Below are 15,285 nucleotides of genomic sequence, written 5' to 3'. Positions count from 1 at the left end.
GTTTTCAATTTTTTTGTATATATACCCAGAAGAAGGATTGCTGGATCAGGTAGTTCTATTTTAAATTTTTTAAGGAACTGCCATACCATTTTCCATAATGGCTGCACTATTTTACAATTCTACCAGTGGTGCATAAGGGTTCCAATTATTCCACATACTTGTTATTTTCTGGGGTTTTTGTTTTTTGGGTTTTTTTTTATGGTGGCCATCGAATGAGTGTGAGATGATAGCTCTTTGTGGTTTTGATTTAAATTTACTGATGATTAATGATGTTGAGCATCTTTTCATATGCTTGTCAATGATGTCTGGTTTTTTCCCTACAAAATTTCAACCTTGGTGCAATCAAGAACATTGTTGAGACAGATTTTCTTAAAAGAATCCACAAAAGAACTAAAAGAATTCACGGAGAGTTAAAAATGCTGGTTTCTTAAGTTGGCTTTAAAATTATGTAGAGCTAGCCTACTTTCAACTACCACTTTAGGAATTTTGCTAAGTATGTCTACAATAGTTAGCTTTCCAGAATAATAAACCACCACATAACTTAGTGGCTTAAAACAGTAACCATTTATATAGGTCACAGTTCTGTAGTTGGGCGATTTGGGCTGGGCTCAGCTGGTCGGCTCTTCCAGTCTCAGCTGGGCCCCTCATGGCATCTGCAGTCACTTGCCTGGCCACCTGGAGGTTGGCTGGTCTAGCATGGCTCCACTTGGGATGGCTTGTCTCTCTGTTCCACACGGTCCCTCATTTTCCAGCAGGGCAACTGGAGCTAGTTGAGAGATGGACAGGATTCCAAAAGAAAGAGCAGAAGCTCCTTAAATACTCAGATTTGCCACACCATCACTTCTGCTGCATTCTACTGGCCTAAGCAAATCACAAGGCCAGTCAAGACTCAAGGGAAGAGGGGAAGAAAAACATTTAATGATGGAGGAGCTGCAAAGTCATACTGCAAAGGGCATGGATACAGGGAAGAGTGAAGGACAGTGCTCATGTTTGTAATCTACCAACATAACTTTCCCACACAAACTGTACAACCATCTGGTTCCTAGGTGTCTAAAGAGTATTTCACTTTAGTCTCCAGGAAAAAAAAAATCCCTACCTTCTGTTAGCAAGTGGGATTAAAAATAGGAACTATCCTCCAAAGGTGGAATTAAGAGCAAAGTGTGGCTTTTTTAATTTTTTTATTTTTTTGGGTAAACTGTTACATGACTACTCATGTACACACAAGTAGAAATCTCACCACACTTACATTTACCTATTTAAATCAACATATTTCATCCCAAATCATAGCCCATGTTACTTCCTAGAGTGCATTAAATAAATGAAATAGATTGATATATCTCATCTATGAGGTAGTCTGGCTAATTAAAAGCAAGCCAGAGTATTCCTCCTGGTGTGGGAATCTGATAGTTTTTATTTTCCTGTCTTAGGAAGACAATTTTGAGAGGCTCTTATTTTTGTTTAACAGGATAGAAGAAAGAATGAAAGGCTAACTACAGAAATGTAAATCATCTGTTATCAGGATGTGCAACTATGATGTTACCAAGGCAACTATGTGGCCTGAAAACTTACACTAGAAAAATAGAGGTTACCTTCCCACCAAGGATTCCCTTGGAGTGGTTAAACTATAAACAAAATTACTGACCTGAATTAATTATGCACATGTAAAAAAAATACTTCTCTTTGAAAGAGTGTCACTCTTACTAGTTAGATTCATTTAAAAGGATTTTGTAAAATCTTGCTATTTCAAACTTTTTAAAATTAGCACAAATTAAACATGTACTTGATAAACCCTCATTTTTATTTATTTATTTATTTTTGCATTGGGTCTTCGTTGCTGCACGCGGGCTTTCTCTAGTGGCGGAGAGCTGGGGCTACTCTTCGTTGCAGTGCACGGGCTTCTCATTACAGTGGCTTCTCTTGTTGTGGAGCACGGGCTCTAGGTGGGCAGGCTTCAGTAGTTGTGGCATGTGGGCTCAGTAGTTGTGGCGCACGGGCTCACTAGTTGTGGCTCACGATTTCTAGAGTGCAGCCTCAGTAGTTGTGGCGCACGGGCTTAGTTGCTCCACGGCATGTGGGATCTTCCCGGACCGGGGCTCGAACCCGTGTCCCCTGCATTGGCAGGTGGATTCTTAACCACTGCGCCGCCAGGAAAGCCCAAACCCTCATTTTCAAATGGAATTTAGAGCTAGAAACATCAAAGGAATTTATTTTCAAGGAGTTGGATATTTAAGCTAAAGACTGACGAACGATGTATGAATTGTGCTTAAATGTACGACAACGAATCCTTAAATGCCTTTATAAATTGTGTCTATTACACCTGTAATCAAAGTTACTAAAATTTACACATGCAGAAAGTCTTTACAAAGACTCCACAGAGCTGTAAGAATAATTAGCATTGTAATGTCCTTATCCAATTTGATAGCAATACAAATATTGGCAATCCCACGCCTTTACATAAAGTGACAGTAAAAATGCGCTATGGCTGTATTTTCATTCACAAAGACATGGTGACTTACTAAGTTCTGGGCTTTATACCAGGCGCTAGGGACGGAGAGGCCGACTGGGGTGGTAATCAAGACAAAGCTCTCAGAAGCTTATAGTCTAGTGAGGAAGAAAGACATTAAACAGGAAACTAAAGTGAACTTCACTTTTATGATCAGAGAATTACAGTGTCTTGTGGGATATCAAGCAGGGAAACCAAACTTAGAGGAATGCAAAGGAGACGTGCCCTGATGTTTTCTCAGGCGTTTAAAACAGTGGTTCCTGGGGGACTTCCTGATGGTCCAGTGTTAAGACTCGGGCTTCCATGGCAGGGAGGTGTTTCAATCCCCAAAAAGACAAAAACAAAAATAAAAAACAGTGGTTCCAGGCTTCCCTGGTGTCGCAGTGGTTAAAAATCCGCCTGCCAATGCAGGGGACATGGGTTCGAGCCCTGGTCCCGGAGGGTCCCACATACCGTGGAGCAGCTGGGCCCGTGCGCCCCAACTACTGAGCCTGAGCTCTAGGGCCCATGAGCCACAACTACTGAGCCCGCGAGCTGCAACTACTGATGAAGCCTGCCCACCTAGAGCCCATACTCCACAACAAGAGAAGCCACCACAATGAGAAGGCCGCGCACCACAACGAAGCGTAGCCCCCACTCGCCGCCAACTAGAGAAAGCCCGCGTACAGCAACGAAGACCCAATGCAGCCAAAAATAAATAAATTTATAAAAACAAACAAACAAAAAAATCAGTGGTTCCTTGTCAGTGGTACACAGGCAGTAGTTTGAGATCCAGGTTTTTCATAGCAATCACTAAAATTTCAAATAAAATTGCTACTGCATCTTTTTATGGCCTGAATTTAAATGATAAACATAATAAGGAAATGTCTTCCATGCACTTAACCAATATTTGAGTGTGAACGAATTTGAGTATGAGACTGAATTAATGTGAAATTGTCAGAGGCGACTAACAGAGAAAAGACAGAGAGACCGTAGACAAACTTGAGGATTTACAGAAAGCTTATTAGAATTTTTTGGATTAAAGGGAAGCATGTCAATCAAGTTACAGGCTCTTCCATTCATTCATTCCAATTATTAACTGATTAAGAATCTCCTATATTCCAGACACCTTTGTAAAGCCCTGTCCGGCAATAGAGCGAAAAGCAGGGAGGGAAGGGTATCTGCTGATAAAACATCAGAAATGGCCCGGAGGTTGCATCAGAGTGAAATCTTACAGGAGGAATTACTTTGGCAAAGGGAGGAGTCTTTAGAAAGACTCACCTTTCTAAACTGAGGGAGAAATATTTGCTGATGGAGAAGTGCTAGCAGCTCTGGTGCTGGGAGAGGCCATCCGATCTTTAAGGCACTTAGAGTCTGCAGAGTCTGGATTTTATCCTGAGGGTAAGGGAGAATCTTGTGCAGGATTTAAAAGGATTTTTAGGATTATCTGGCAGGGGTGCAGAGGGAGAGGTAAAGAAAGAAGAGATGACCAGAGACAGGAAGTCAAGCTTGCTACAGGGATAGGAAAGATGGGGTGAGGCCAACAACAGAGTTAGAGGCTGAAAGAGCAGAGAAAGCACAGCTGGGGGGGGAGGGGATGCCTGCACCCTTAGCAGGTTGCAAAAGAAAATACCTACATTTTGCTTTGAATGCTACCCTTGGAGGCAAGTTCCTATGTTTAATCCCACTTGTTAAATTACTCATATATGCCTAATGTAAAGCCATCCATTCGAAAATGAAGTAAGTTCATGAATTAATTAATTTGGTATGCAAGATCAAATGAAGTTTTCTATGACTCTCTCCAAGAAGCACAGGAACAAACCCAAGAAGACACATCATAGCAACCAGTATGTCACCTTCGCAGTGTCCTGAAAGATGGGCGTCCCCCCCTCCTACCCGGTCTGTGGCCCCAGCCCTTGGCCTCCAGGCCAAGCCAGACCAGCCCAAAACTTCTTCCCCACCGGCCCCCAGCCCCATCCTTACAGATGATGTTTCTATCCCAGGATAGAAGGGGAGAGAGCAGACATGCAATCACACTGCCGTCTGTGGTTTGAAGGTACTTGAAAGAGAGCCCTGAAGGCAGGGATGCATTTTCTCTCTCTCTCCCCACTTCACTGCTACCCCCGCCTTGAGTTTTAAGTGTGGCAGCTGAGATAAGTAATAACACCGAAGGACTTCATCTACTCAGGGACTCTGGTCCCTTCTCTGACGCCTAGATTTTAATCATACCGTCTTTCTCCGTCTCTCAGGCCTGTGGATCTGCAAGTTCTCCTCACCTGAAATATTCTTTCCTCAATAAAATGCTGTCCATTCTTTAAGACTCACATTTCACAAAGATTCCCCTTTTCTTGAGCTTCACAAACTGGCAGACTCACTCTTCAGAAACAGTCGGGTACGACTCTTGCATTATTCTCAGTGTTGTTCTTTAACTTTGTAACCACGCATCCGCCTCCATCACTATCAGGTTTCTAACCAGGCCTCCGCCCCGCCTCAGTCTCGCCTCTCCGCAACCCCAGCCCTGAAACCGCGCCCCTGCGCAGGTGTTCTTTGTTTGATACCTGCCTGCCCCAAATGGCTTTGCTCGTAGCAGTTTACACCTGCACACACAGTGGAGGACCAAATCCCCACTGTGGTAGGAATTCCCTCGAACTTTAGAAAGTAACGGTTGGTTCCCCTTAAAGTCCACAGCAGCATAATCTTGCTAAACATTGGAGGCAAGAAAAACCCAAAGCCAAAAAAACTGTATTAAGATGTATTTTACAGCCCACAGGATGGTAATTTGAGTCTGCTGAAGAGCTGTCAGAATAAACGGACTCCGTGAGGCAGCACCAAGCACTATCTCATCACCTACAAATCCACTGGTCCTTCCTACCTAACATTTCATCACTTGTCAACCCATCACATTACAGAAAATATCCTACTTTTCTCTGAAGTTCAAGTCTTTTGTTAATGGCATTTGGAACAGGCTTGGACAAAGCAAATCAGCTTCTGAAAAGGCTTAGACACCCTCCCAATTCTCTCTCCAGGCTATTTTTATCCCCATTCTGCATTTACACATCTGACAAAATTCCACAGGGGACTGATTATGTTCTTAAAAGTAAACTACACACCAAATTCTCCATCGTTGGCAGAAGATGAGCTACTTGCTAGATGTGCTGCTGTCAAAACCCTCATTAAAGTTCCCGGTGTTTCAAGCCGCCACTGTTTCCTGTTTTCTGGAATGCCTTCAATCACAATCACTCGGCCGTCTGAAAAGGAGCCTGGATTATTGAAACTAAAAATGCTTCATTTGAGTTTTTATAAAATGACAGAATGTGAGATCCTTGGAGGTAACCTAATCCCACCCCTCATTTTATTAGCAAGGAAGCTGAGATACAGAAAAGTTTAGCGACAATATTATCATGTACTGTTGGGCAGGAGAGTCATTTTTTGCCCCGTAAACTGGCTGTTTTGGTATGTTGACATTTCTATTCTATTTATTTTAAATTAGGTTTCCCCTCTTACTGTCTCGTTGGCTTAGGATGGATTAAATTGTATTATGTTCGCAAGCCCTTTCTTGTAAATTTGATGATATGCAATATATTTTGTAATAGTATAAATATGGGTCAATTCACACACTTTTAATTACTAATATCAGTGATATACTTACAGACTTCAACTTATAAGATGGGTATAAATTTTAGCTCTCCCCCAGCCCCATGTTATCAAGAAGAACATAGGAAATAGGCAATAAAAATCTCCACCACCTGTAAGATCACACCCAGATATTGCTGGGACTCTCTGCTAAGGAAAGACTATGCCAGAAGCCCAAATGAAAATGAAGGAATTTAGGTTGAAAATATCATCATATCCTAAACACTGCTAACATGGAAATAGCACGTTGGTTTACAAAGCAATTTGATATATATCTCTGCACTGACTCTCTAAATCTTGTGGGACAGCTAATATTTCAGTTCTGATGTTACTGAGGAAAAAACGACCCTCTAAGAAACTGCAAGGGAGTTATTAGGCTAGCACGGGAAGGCAAATGAAGCCACCTGTCTCTCCTTGGGAGGAAGGTGGGAACCTGGATCTTTCTTCCTTTACATTCTCATAGCTACAGTGGCCAATTGTCTAGAATAATTAGTAGGCAAGTCTCCGCAGAGGTAGGGGAGAGACCAAAACAATATCTTTGAAAGGTATTTAATACAAATCTATCGGGATTGTACTGAAAACTGAGAACTGTCAAGTCAGGGTGAGCGCTAGCATTTGGGGTGAACACAGCTGCCTTTGGGGCCTCGCTCTCCTCTTGCTGACAATTTGTGCCACTGATGTCAGCCTCACCCTCAGGCACAGTGGAGCCGGTGGAGGTGACGTCGGCCGCGGCCATCATCTGTAGCAGAGTCTGAGGAGGCCCAGCATCCCACTGTCTCCTGTCCTCTGCAGCGGCAGCATCTGGAATGAACAACCCTGGGTGTAAGGAAATAACTCGTTGACCTCAAAGCAGTCCAAGTGTGACTAACTGCAAGAAATAGTTCTTAGGAAACCTGGAGTCCATCAGCTGGTACCTTCAAAAGCAGAGAAATCACCACCCTCAATCTAATACAGATTGCTATGGACCGAATGTTTACATGCCCCCCCCCCCCCGAATTCATATGTTGAAACTTAATGCCCAGTGTGACGGTATTAGGAGGAGGGGCTGTGGGGAGGTGATTAGGTCATGAGGGTGGAGCCTCATGAATAGGATTAATGCTCCTATGAAACAGACCTCAGAGAGCTCCCTCATCTTTTCCGCTAAGTGAGGACACAGCAAAAAGATGGAATCGGGCCCTCACCAGACCCTGAATCTGCCAGCATCATGATCTTGGACTTTCCAGCCTCCAGAACTGTGCAAAACAAATATTGTTTATAAGTCTCCCAGTTTACGGTATTTTGTTACAGTGGCCTGAATGGACTAAGACATAGATAGATCATAACTTATAAGACTGCAATTATAAACAGGTTTAAAATTGTTTCACTTTTATTGTTAACATTTGACTGACTAGCCAATATATTTAACGTTAAAGAAATATTAACGGCATGAATGGACAAATTCTTGAGGCATTTACGTGAACTTTAGTCAGTTTCCACGGAAATGCAACTGTTCCATTACCTTAATTTAAAAAATAACTTGTGTTATCATTTTCTTTATTTATTAGTATGTTTCATTATAGGAAATCTGGAGATCAGATAAGAAGAAGGAAACAAACATTACCACAATCCCACTCTCCAGAGACTTAAAATTTCAAAATTTCCTTCTTGCATATAGTTTCTGCTTCGTTTTGAAACAAAAAATGGGCCAAATATTACACACCCTTTTATAACTTGTTCTTTTCAATTAGCAACATACCATATCTGTATTATTAAATATTGTTCTACACCACCATTTTAAAGCAAACATGGTATTCTGTTTCATGGATATATTATAATTTAACTAATTCTTTTTTGCTGGATTTTTAGATTGCTAGAATTTTTTACTATTATAGACAACACTTTAATGAACTCATTTGTAGTTAATTTTTTTGACATTTATGATTATTTTCCCTAGGTAAACTACTGAAAATGACAATTCTAGGGGCTAGTATTATAATATTTTCTTTACCAAAGGCTTTCATTGTGAAAGCTGAATCTATTACTAATTTATTCTGCGATTTTTTTCCTATGTATTTTGAATAGCTAATTCTTCCCTAGCCAAAAAAAATACTCACCTATATTTTCTTTCATTTTATTTTCTGATATATAACTTCATTTTTTTACATATAAACTCTTTGATTTTATTTTGGAATTTGTTTTGTTGTATCATTATATAGGGTCTGATTTCACAATTTCCCCCAAATTGTTAACCAGTTGGTCCTAGAGCATTTATTTGAGTAATTCTTTCTTTTCCCATTGACCTATGATGTGACTTTTAGCATATGCTAAATTATGATACATACTAGAGTTTGTTTCTAAACTTTCTCTTTTTTCATTACTTTTTTTATTCTGGTGCTAGTATCACATTGTTTTAATGACTATAATTTATATAATACAGTTTGATATTTGGAAGGGCAAGTGCCCCTCAATGCTCTTCTTTTCTAAATTTTTTGGCTAGTTAAGAATCTCCAAGATCTCCTCACACCAGAAAAAAATCCTATTGTGCTTTTGATTGAAATTGCCAAAAATCCATATATTTATTTGGAATGAATATTTCCAATATATAACAGTGTTATTTCTCTACATTTATTCAAATAATCTTTAAATACCTCAGTAAGGTTTTATAGTTTCCTTCATATGCTCTGCACGATTCTTGTAAAGTTAATTCTCAAGTTATATGTACACACACACACACACACACACACTCACACATATTTGCTGTTGTTACTACAAATGAGATCTAAAGACCAACTGGGAAAACTATTTGCAATACGTACTTCAGGCAAAGGTTCAGTTTAAATGAGTCTTATAAAGAAAAAAAAAATGCCATTTTCAGTAGAAAAATGGATAAAGGATGTGAGCACATAATTCACAAGAGAAATACAGATGTCAATAAACATATGGGAAATTGTTCAGCCTGAATAGTAATTACGGGAGCCCAGTTTAAATTAAGAGACCGTTTTCAGCATCAAACTAATGAAGTGTTTTTTTAAGAAAATCTAAAAAAAAGCAGCCATGTCTTTTGAGACTTATAATCCACTCTCTTCTCTTCCCAGAGAACTCATGCAAAGAATAACTTTTGATTTCATCCTTTTCGCTGGAATTGCTCACACTGAGGCCACTCAGGGCCCTTGATAACCAAACCCTGTGGGCTGTTACTCAACCTGCCTCACTTGGTCTTTCTCTTCCAGTTGATACTGCCAAGCCCTGAGGCTCCATCCAGAACCTTCTCTCCTTCTTTGGCGTCACTCTCTTCTGATTCTCCCAAAACTTGTTTAAACAATACAAGCACCTGTCCTAAGCTCCATTTCCTTCTCGCTCCAGTCCCCGTGCCTAGGTGTTTTCCACCACCATCAAGGCTGACATACTGTGCATATGCTAAGGAAGCCCTGATTTGCCCCAGAGCTTTGGTCTTACTCAGCTAGCACCTTCTAAACACCTCCAGCTGGTGCTCAGAAAGACCTAAACTCAATATGTTACAAATTTAAACCATTACATTATCTCTACTGACCTCCCTCTGCGTGATGTATGCACCTGTTTGGCTGGTGATAGCCTCGTCCATCTGAATTAGAAGACTGGGACCCTCTTCTCCTCCTCAGTCCCCACACTCAGCAGTTCACACCTGGTGTCTCTTGTCACTGCACTGGCCTGCCCTGTGCACCTGTCATTTCCCACCTGGACCAGTCTCCTGCCCTCAGTCCTGCCCCCCCACGCATCCTTCACATGGCAGCCAGCATGACCTTTCTCCATCACAAATAACATTTAATTCCCTTTGATTGAAAGTCGCCACACAGGATAAAGCCCAAGCTCCCTGGTATGCCACGCTCTGTAGGAGAGGCACCCCCTGACTCTCCAGCCAGCTGGCACTCGAACAATGATTAGTATTGGGGCTCAGAAAGCATGTTTTGGGTTTCCTTTCTTTGGCTCATGACAATTCTGTGATTCTGAGGGCAGACCCAGGTTTCATTCATCTCTGAGGCCCCTCCCACCTAGCACAGTCTGGCAGAAGGGAGATTCTCCACAAGATGCCTGCTGAATTGAATAAAGATTTTTCCGGGTAGAAATGAGGCAAAGTGTATGATTCTAGGAAGAGGAAACTGAGGCGAGCCAGGGTGTGTGAATGCTCACATAGCTGCAAGGGAAGATGGGGCTCCAGCAGGCTGTGTGGATCCCATCATCTGTGGAAAGAGAGAGGGGGTGATGGGGCAGGAAAGGGGGGGGGTCACCACAGGATCACGCCACGCAGTGTTAAATGTGATACTATGTGCAAAAGACTGTATCCTACAGGCATTATCAAAACAAAATTTGAGTAGAATAATAATATGACAGGATGACTGTAGCAATTACTTACAGAATGAAGGGGAAATACTAGAGAAAGGGAGGACGCATAGGAGACTAAAGCAATTCAGTGAGGGGAAGGGAAAGGGAAAATTAAGGGAAGAGCATATATTAAATTAAGCACCTAATATATCAATTTTCACTTTAGTCCTCACAATAAGCCTAGGTGGCAAGTACTATTCTCCTCGCTCTTAAGAGGAAACTGAGATTCAGAGATCTGAAGTAACTTGTGAAAGGGCACACACAGAAAGTGGCAGCACCAGCTGGGATTCGAACTCCCTACGGTCTGCAAAGCCCATGTGTTTCCTGGCACACGCCCCGCTGAGACAGGACAGGGCAGAGGGGATGAAAGAGGAGAAGACTCAGGGACATCTCAGAGTAGAAACCACCCCAGGCATGACAGCAGGACTGTCGGCCTGGTGAGGGCATCACCGGAAATAAAGGCTCCCTGGGAAGAAAGGGCGCAGAAGCTGGATTGTCCACACGCCGAGGCTGAGATGCTAGTGGGACTTGTCCATGGAGCCATCCAGGAGATCCTGAGAAAGATGGACGAGTGTGGGCCGGGAGGACCGGAAGCTGAGAGAGCAGGTGAAACTGCCCCCAGGAGACGGTGTGGAGCCGAGAGGAGGGTGGGTCCCAGGGGCTGTGACCCCTGGGGTGGGCAGAGTCAGAGGGGCCAGGTCTCCGTCCAGTTCAGGGTGAGGTGGGGGGGGCAGGGGACAGTCAAATCACGGGAGACGAGTGAGGAGGAGAGCATTCGAGATGACTGCCAATAAAAGGGTTCCTTCTCATCTGCAGCTTTGAAGGGACACATACCTGCTTCCAGGCAACAGAGTTCTTCAAATGCTTTGTCTGTATAATCTTCATGCTCCTTTATACATTTATATTCCTTAAACTTAATGCCGTCCTCAAAGGTCAAAGTTTCACTCAGTATATCCATTGCCTAAAGCAATTTCATGGTGTTTCATGAGAAATAAGCCATATTTGGGGGGAAAAAAGTTTGAAAATTATTTCATGCTCCCAGTAATAACATTTACCGAGGTATGCAGTAAGTATTCAATGTATGTTTATTACATGAGTCAGTAGGGTTTTAAAACTAGAACTGTGTTGGAACATGATAGAAGCAGGAATGTGTTCGTTTCTTCTCCCTGTCAACAGTGACAAGCACTGATCACATGGCAGCTAATCTGATGCAGACTTCCTGCCTTCAGTCTTATTCTCCTGCAGTTCCATTCTAAGGAACTTTCAAGGTTAGCTCATCTATGCCCTGCTTTAAGCTTTAACATTCCCAATCAGGTCCCTGAAACTGCTCCTAATATTCCATAATTAAAATTAAAATGATCACTCTATTTCAAGCATATCAAAGCAGAGAATAACAAAGGATGAACAAACTGGTAGATAAAACTGTTTGGAGTCCATTCTTTTTTCTAGCGGGCCAACTTCAGTGCCTCACTTCACAGAAGCACCGTGGATGCACCAGCCCTCGGGTCCCAGGTCCCAAGAGCTGCTCCCTCGTCCGGGACACTTAGAGGCCTAGTGGTTACAAGTGAGCGCTAACTACCACCACTCTACTGAAGTCTCTGTAGCAAAAGGCTAATAAAAATCTCAAAGATAGGTGGAGCACAGAGGATTTTTAGGGCCGTGAAAATACTCTGTATGATTCTATAATGATGGATACATGTCGTTACACATTTGTCAAAACCCAGAGAATGAGTGAACCCTAAGGTAACCTATGTACTTTGGGTGATTATGATGTGTCAGTGGAGGTTCATCAATTGTAACGACTGTTCCACTCTGGTGAGCGATGTTGATGGTAGGGAAAGCTGCATGTGCCGGGGGATGGGGGCAGGAGCTCCATGGGAAATCTCTGTACCTTCTGCTAAATTTTGCCATGAACCTAAAATTACTCTAAAACATGAAGTCTATTAAAAAAAAAAAAAAAAGAATCCTTCACCACATGCACACACACAAATCTGAAGGAAATAACATTAAAAAAAGTTTCAAGCCAATAAAAAAACATGAAAGGAAGAAATTGAGTATATAATTTATATATATATATATGTATACACATATCCATACTTAACTTTTGGTCATTTAAAAGGCAAACTTGGAGAAGGTGAAACAGAAACACAAATCAGTTAATTCTGATATTTGTTAGCAGCTCTGGTAAAAAATGGGATTTAAAAAGATGTTGAAATCAAGTAATAAAGTGAGCTTTGAGTTTACTATATTCATGCATTTATTGCTGTTTCAATTCAAGCCCATGTGCATAATTGAGATTTACCCAAAGACCAGTACAAAGTTATCAATAACCAATCAAGATCTAAAATAAATGTGCATGGTTTCCGGATAACTGCTCATTTACATGTTTTTTAGGTGAGTGTATTAGTTGTTGACTATATATTATATCTTCTATTTTAATCTGGCTATAATTTAAAAGTTACTATTATGAGGAAAATAGCTCCTTTATAATAGAACAATAAATTAAAATGGAATAATCCATCTATAGGAATAATCTCAAGTTTAAAAAGAATGGAAGGATAAAAAATACTTTGGAAGACTTGTCTGAACACCAGACATCCTTCTAGGAAGATTTTAGAAAATTCTCCCTACCCTCTATGGGAAAAGTTCATGAAACATGCTATTAAGACACTCATTTTCTCATCCCTACTAATAGAATTTTACTTAATGGCATACCTCTTCCTCTTGGAGGGTGTCTCCATCAGAAATACATTTGTCTAAATTAATTTCAAACTTTACCCCTCTCTAGAAGAAAGCAAGAAAAAAATCTGTTTCGCATTCCAATAAAAACCTTAAAATTACAACTCCCAATTTGACATTACAGATACTTAAAACCATTAGTCTAACATCACAAAATAAGGCAATTCCATAAAATAGTAGGGGGTGAAATCCTAGAGGCAACCCAGATTGCAAGGTGCAGATCCCCAGCCAGATTTTTAAAATGAAACTTTAAGACAAAATGTTTATTACCTTAGCTTTATGTTTTTGTTCTGGAATTTTACTTTCCTTTGTGTTCTGAAGTCCAGTTTGTTTCAAGTCTCTTTCAATATCCTGAAAATTTAGAGAAAAATTAAAATCTAGCATTTAATATTGATCAATTATATTTTCACAACCCCCCTGAATTCACAGCAGGGTCTGTTTACATTATTTGATTTCTCGAATGAATCTGATGATTGATTTGAGAATGAAAACATACCTTTTGCAAAGGACAGTTAACAACAGTCCACTAACAACTTGGGCACAGTGTCCATTAACGTGAAATATTAATACATTTAACACTGGCATTGCAGTGGGCAGGTGGAACGCTACAATGTGACAATGTTTATCACAGTCCAATACAAACTAATCTAATTCAAGAACGTAATTTTGACTATAAGATCCTTCTGTTAAGAGGCTTATGATCTTAATCAGGAAAACAAAAAAGTGCACAGCTCATGACAGTATAAAGGAAGGAGGGGGCTCGAAAAATTGATGGGCAATTTGAAGGAGGAGGAGAAGGCTGTAAAAGTACTGGCAAGCATTTCAAAGGAATGGTCAAGAGGTGAACTTTAAATCCTGAGCTTTCTCGGCGTTCAGTCCTGGGCCCTCTGCCCCTCTCTTCCTTTTTTTTTTTTTTTTTTTCTAGATGATATAAACTTATTTTAATGCCAAAATTGCGTTTAAACATTTGCCGAAAAATCTTTCTAAAATATGCAAGTCTGTTATCTGCCTACTCAACTGAGGGTCTCTGAGTACAATCAGTGTTTTCCTAACACATCCAGCAGCAGGTGTTATTCAGGGCCGTCACACAGCACATATGATTGCCCCTCTCTTCCTTAATACACAGGGGTCTCACGAATTTAATGCCATCTTTATGCAATGACTCTTAATTTAAATGCCATCTTTATGCAATGACTCTTAAACGTGTCTCTTCCGGTTTGATCTTTCCTCCCCTCTGAGCTTCAGACTCACATATTCGGCTGCCTGTTTGGTACCATCTTCACTTTAATATTCATTCCACAACTTCATACTGAGCACCCACTACGGGCCAGATACTGTCCTACACAATGGGTTGGTGCAGAACGTGACCAGAAGGTCCCTGCTGACACGGAACTCACATTTTACTGGAGTAAGATAGGTAATCAATGAGTTAAACTAATGACATAATTTCAGAAGGTGTTAAATGTTATCAAGAAAATAAAATAGGGTAATAGCATAGGAAATGAATAGGGGATGAGAGTAATACAGGAAAAGCCTATATGGCATTTGATTTAAGCCCTGGAATGGTGTTGGACCTTGGCTTATGAAGGTCTGGGGAAAGCGTGTTCCAGGTGGAAGCAAAGCGGGGATGTGATCTCTCAGATCTTCCTGACTCAACACGTCCAAAGTGGTTTTGAGTGCCCTGCTCCCACAAGCTTGCTCCCCACTCTTCCCCATCTTGGTAAAATGTACTATTCCTTCTGAACCAGAAACTTATGAGTCTCCATGTGTGTGTGTGTGTGTGTGTGTGTGTGTGTGTGTGTGTGTGTGCGTATAAATGCTCTTTTCTCTCCACCATTCTACATTAGGTCCCTATCATCTCCCCCTTAGAATTACTGCTTCGTCTACGTACTTCACACACCGCATCTGTCAGTTTGAATTTTTATCAGTTGTTTGCCCTGCAACCCTGGGAAGGGTGTTTTCCTGCCTTGCAATATTACACACTCTGAAACAAGACGTGACTTCTGTGTCTTACTTATATTTGTGAGGTTGGTTGTCTGATTTGATTGTGTAGTCTGGTTGTCTCAATTGCATGAGAAGTGTCATATTGCTTT

General features: G+C 41.1%; 1 protein-coding gene across 3 annotated transcripts in view; it reads right to left on the bottom strand.

The window, feature by feature from the left end:
- Positions 1-15,285, bottom strand: part of NEK5 (NIMA related kinase 5) — a gene marked incomplete at its 3' end in the record, with an annotated part of 62,448 nt that overhangs the window by 9,003 nt on the left and 38,160 nt on the right. The window contains exons 17-22 of one of the 3 annotated variants that reach the window (XM_082365393.1): positions 13,463-13,543; positions 13,169-13,237; positions 11,288-11,414; positions 6,779-6,916; positions 5,593-5,730; positions 668-766 (exon numbers count right to left, since the gene is read on the bottom strand). In XM_082365393.1, the coding sequence (XP_082221519.1) occupies positions 668-766; positions 5,593-5,730; positions 6,779-6,916; positions 11,288-11,414; positions 13,169-13,237; positions 13,463-13,543 (652 nt within the window). Of the gene's footprint in view, positions 1-667; positions 767-5,592; positions 5,731-6,778; positions 6,917-9,133; positions 11,008-11,287; positions 11,415-13,168; positions 13,238-13,462; positions 13,544-15,285 lie in introns of those variants that run through there. The other 2 variants (XM_082365394.1, XM_082365395.1) reach the window with 2 other exon arrangements.

The sequence above is a fragment of the Balaenoptera borealis genome, assembly GCF_965194805.1.
Source record: "Balaenoptera borealis genome assembly, chromosome: 18".
In the NCBI taxonomy this organism is placed as follows: domain Eukaryota; kingdom Metazoa; phylum Chordata; class Mammalia; order Artiodactyla; family Balaenopteridae; genus Balaenoptera; species Balaenoptera borealis.
This window is presented reverse-complemented; position numbering and strand designations above follow the sequence as displayed.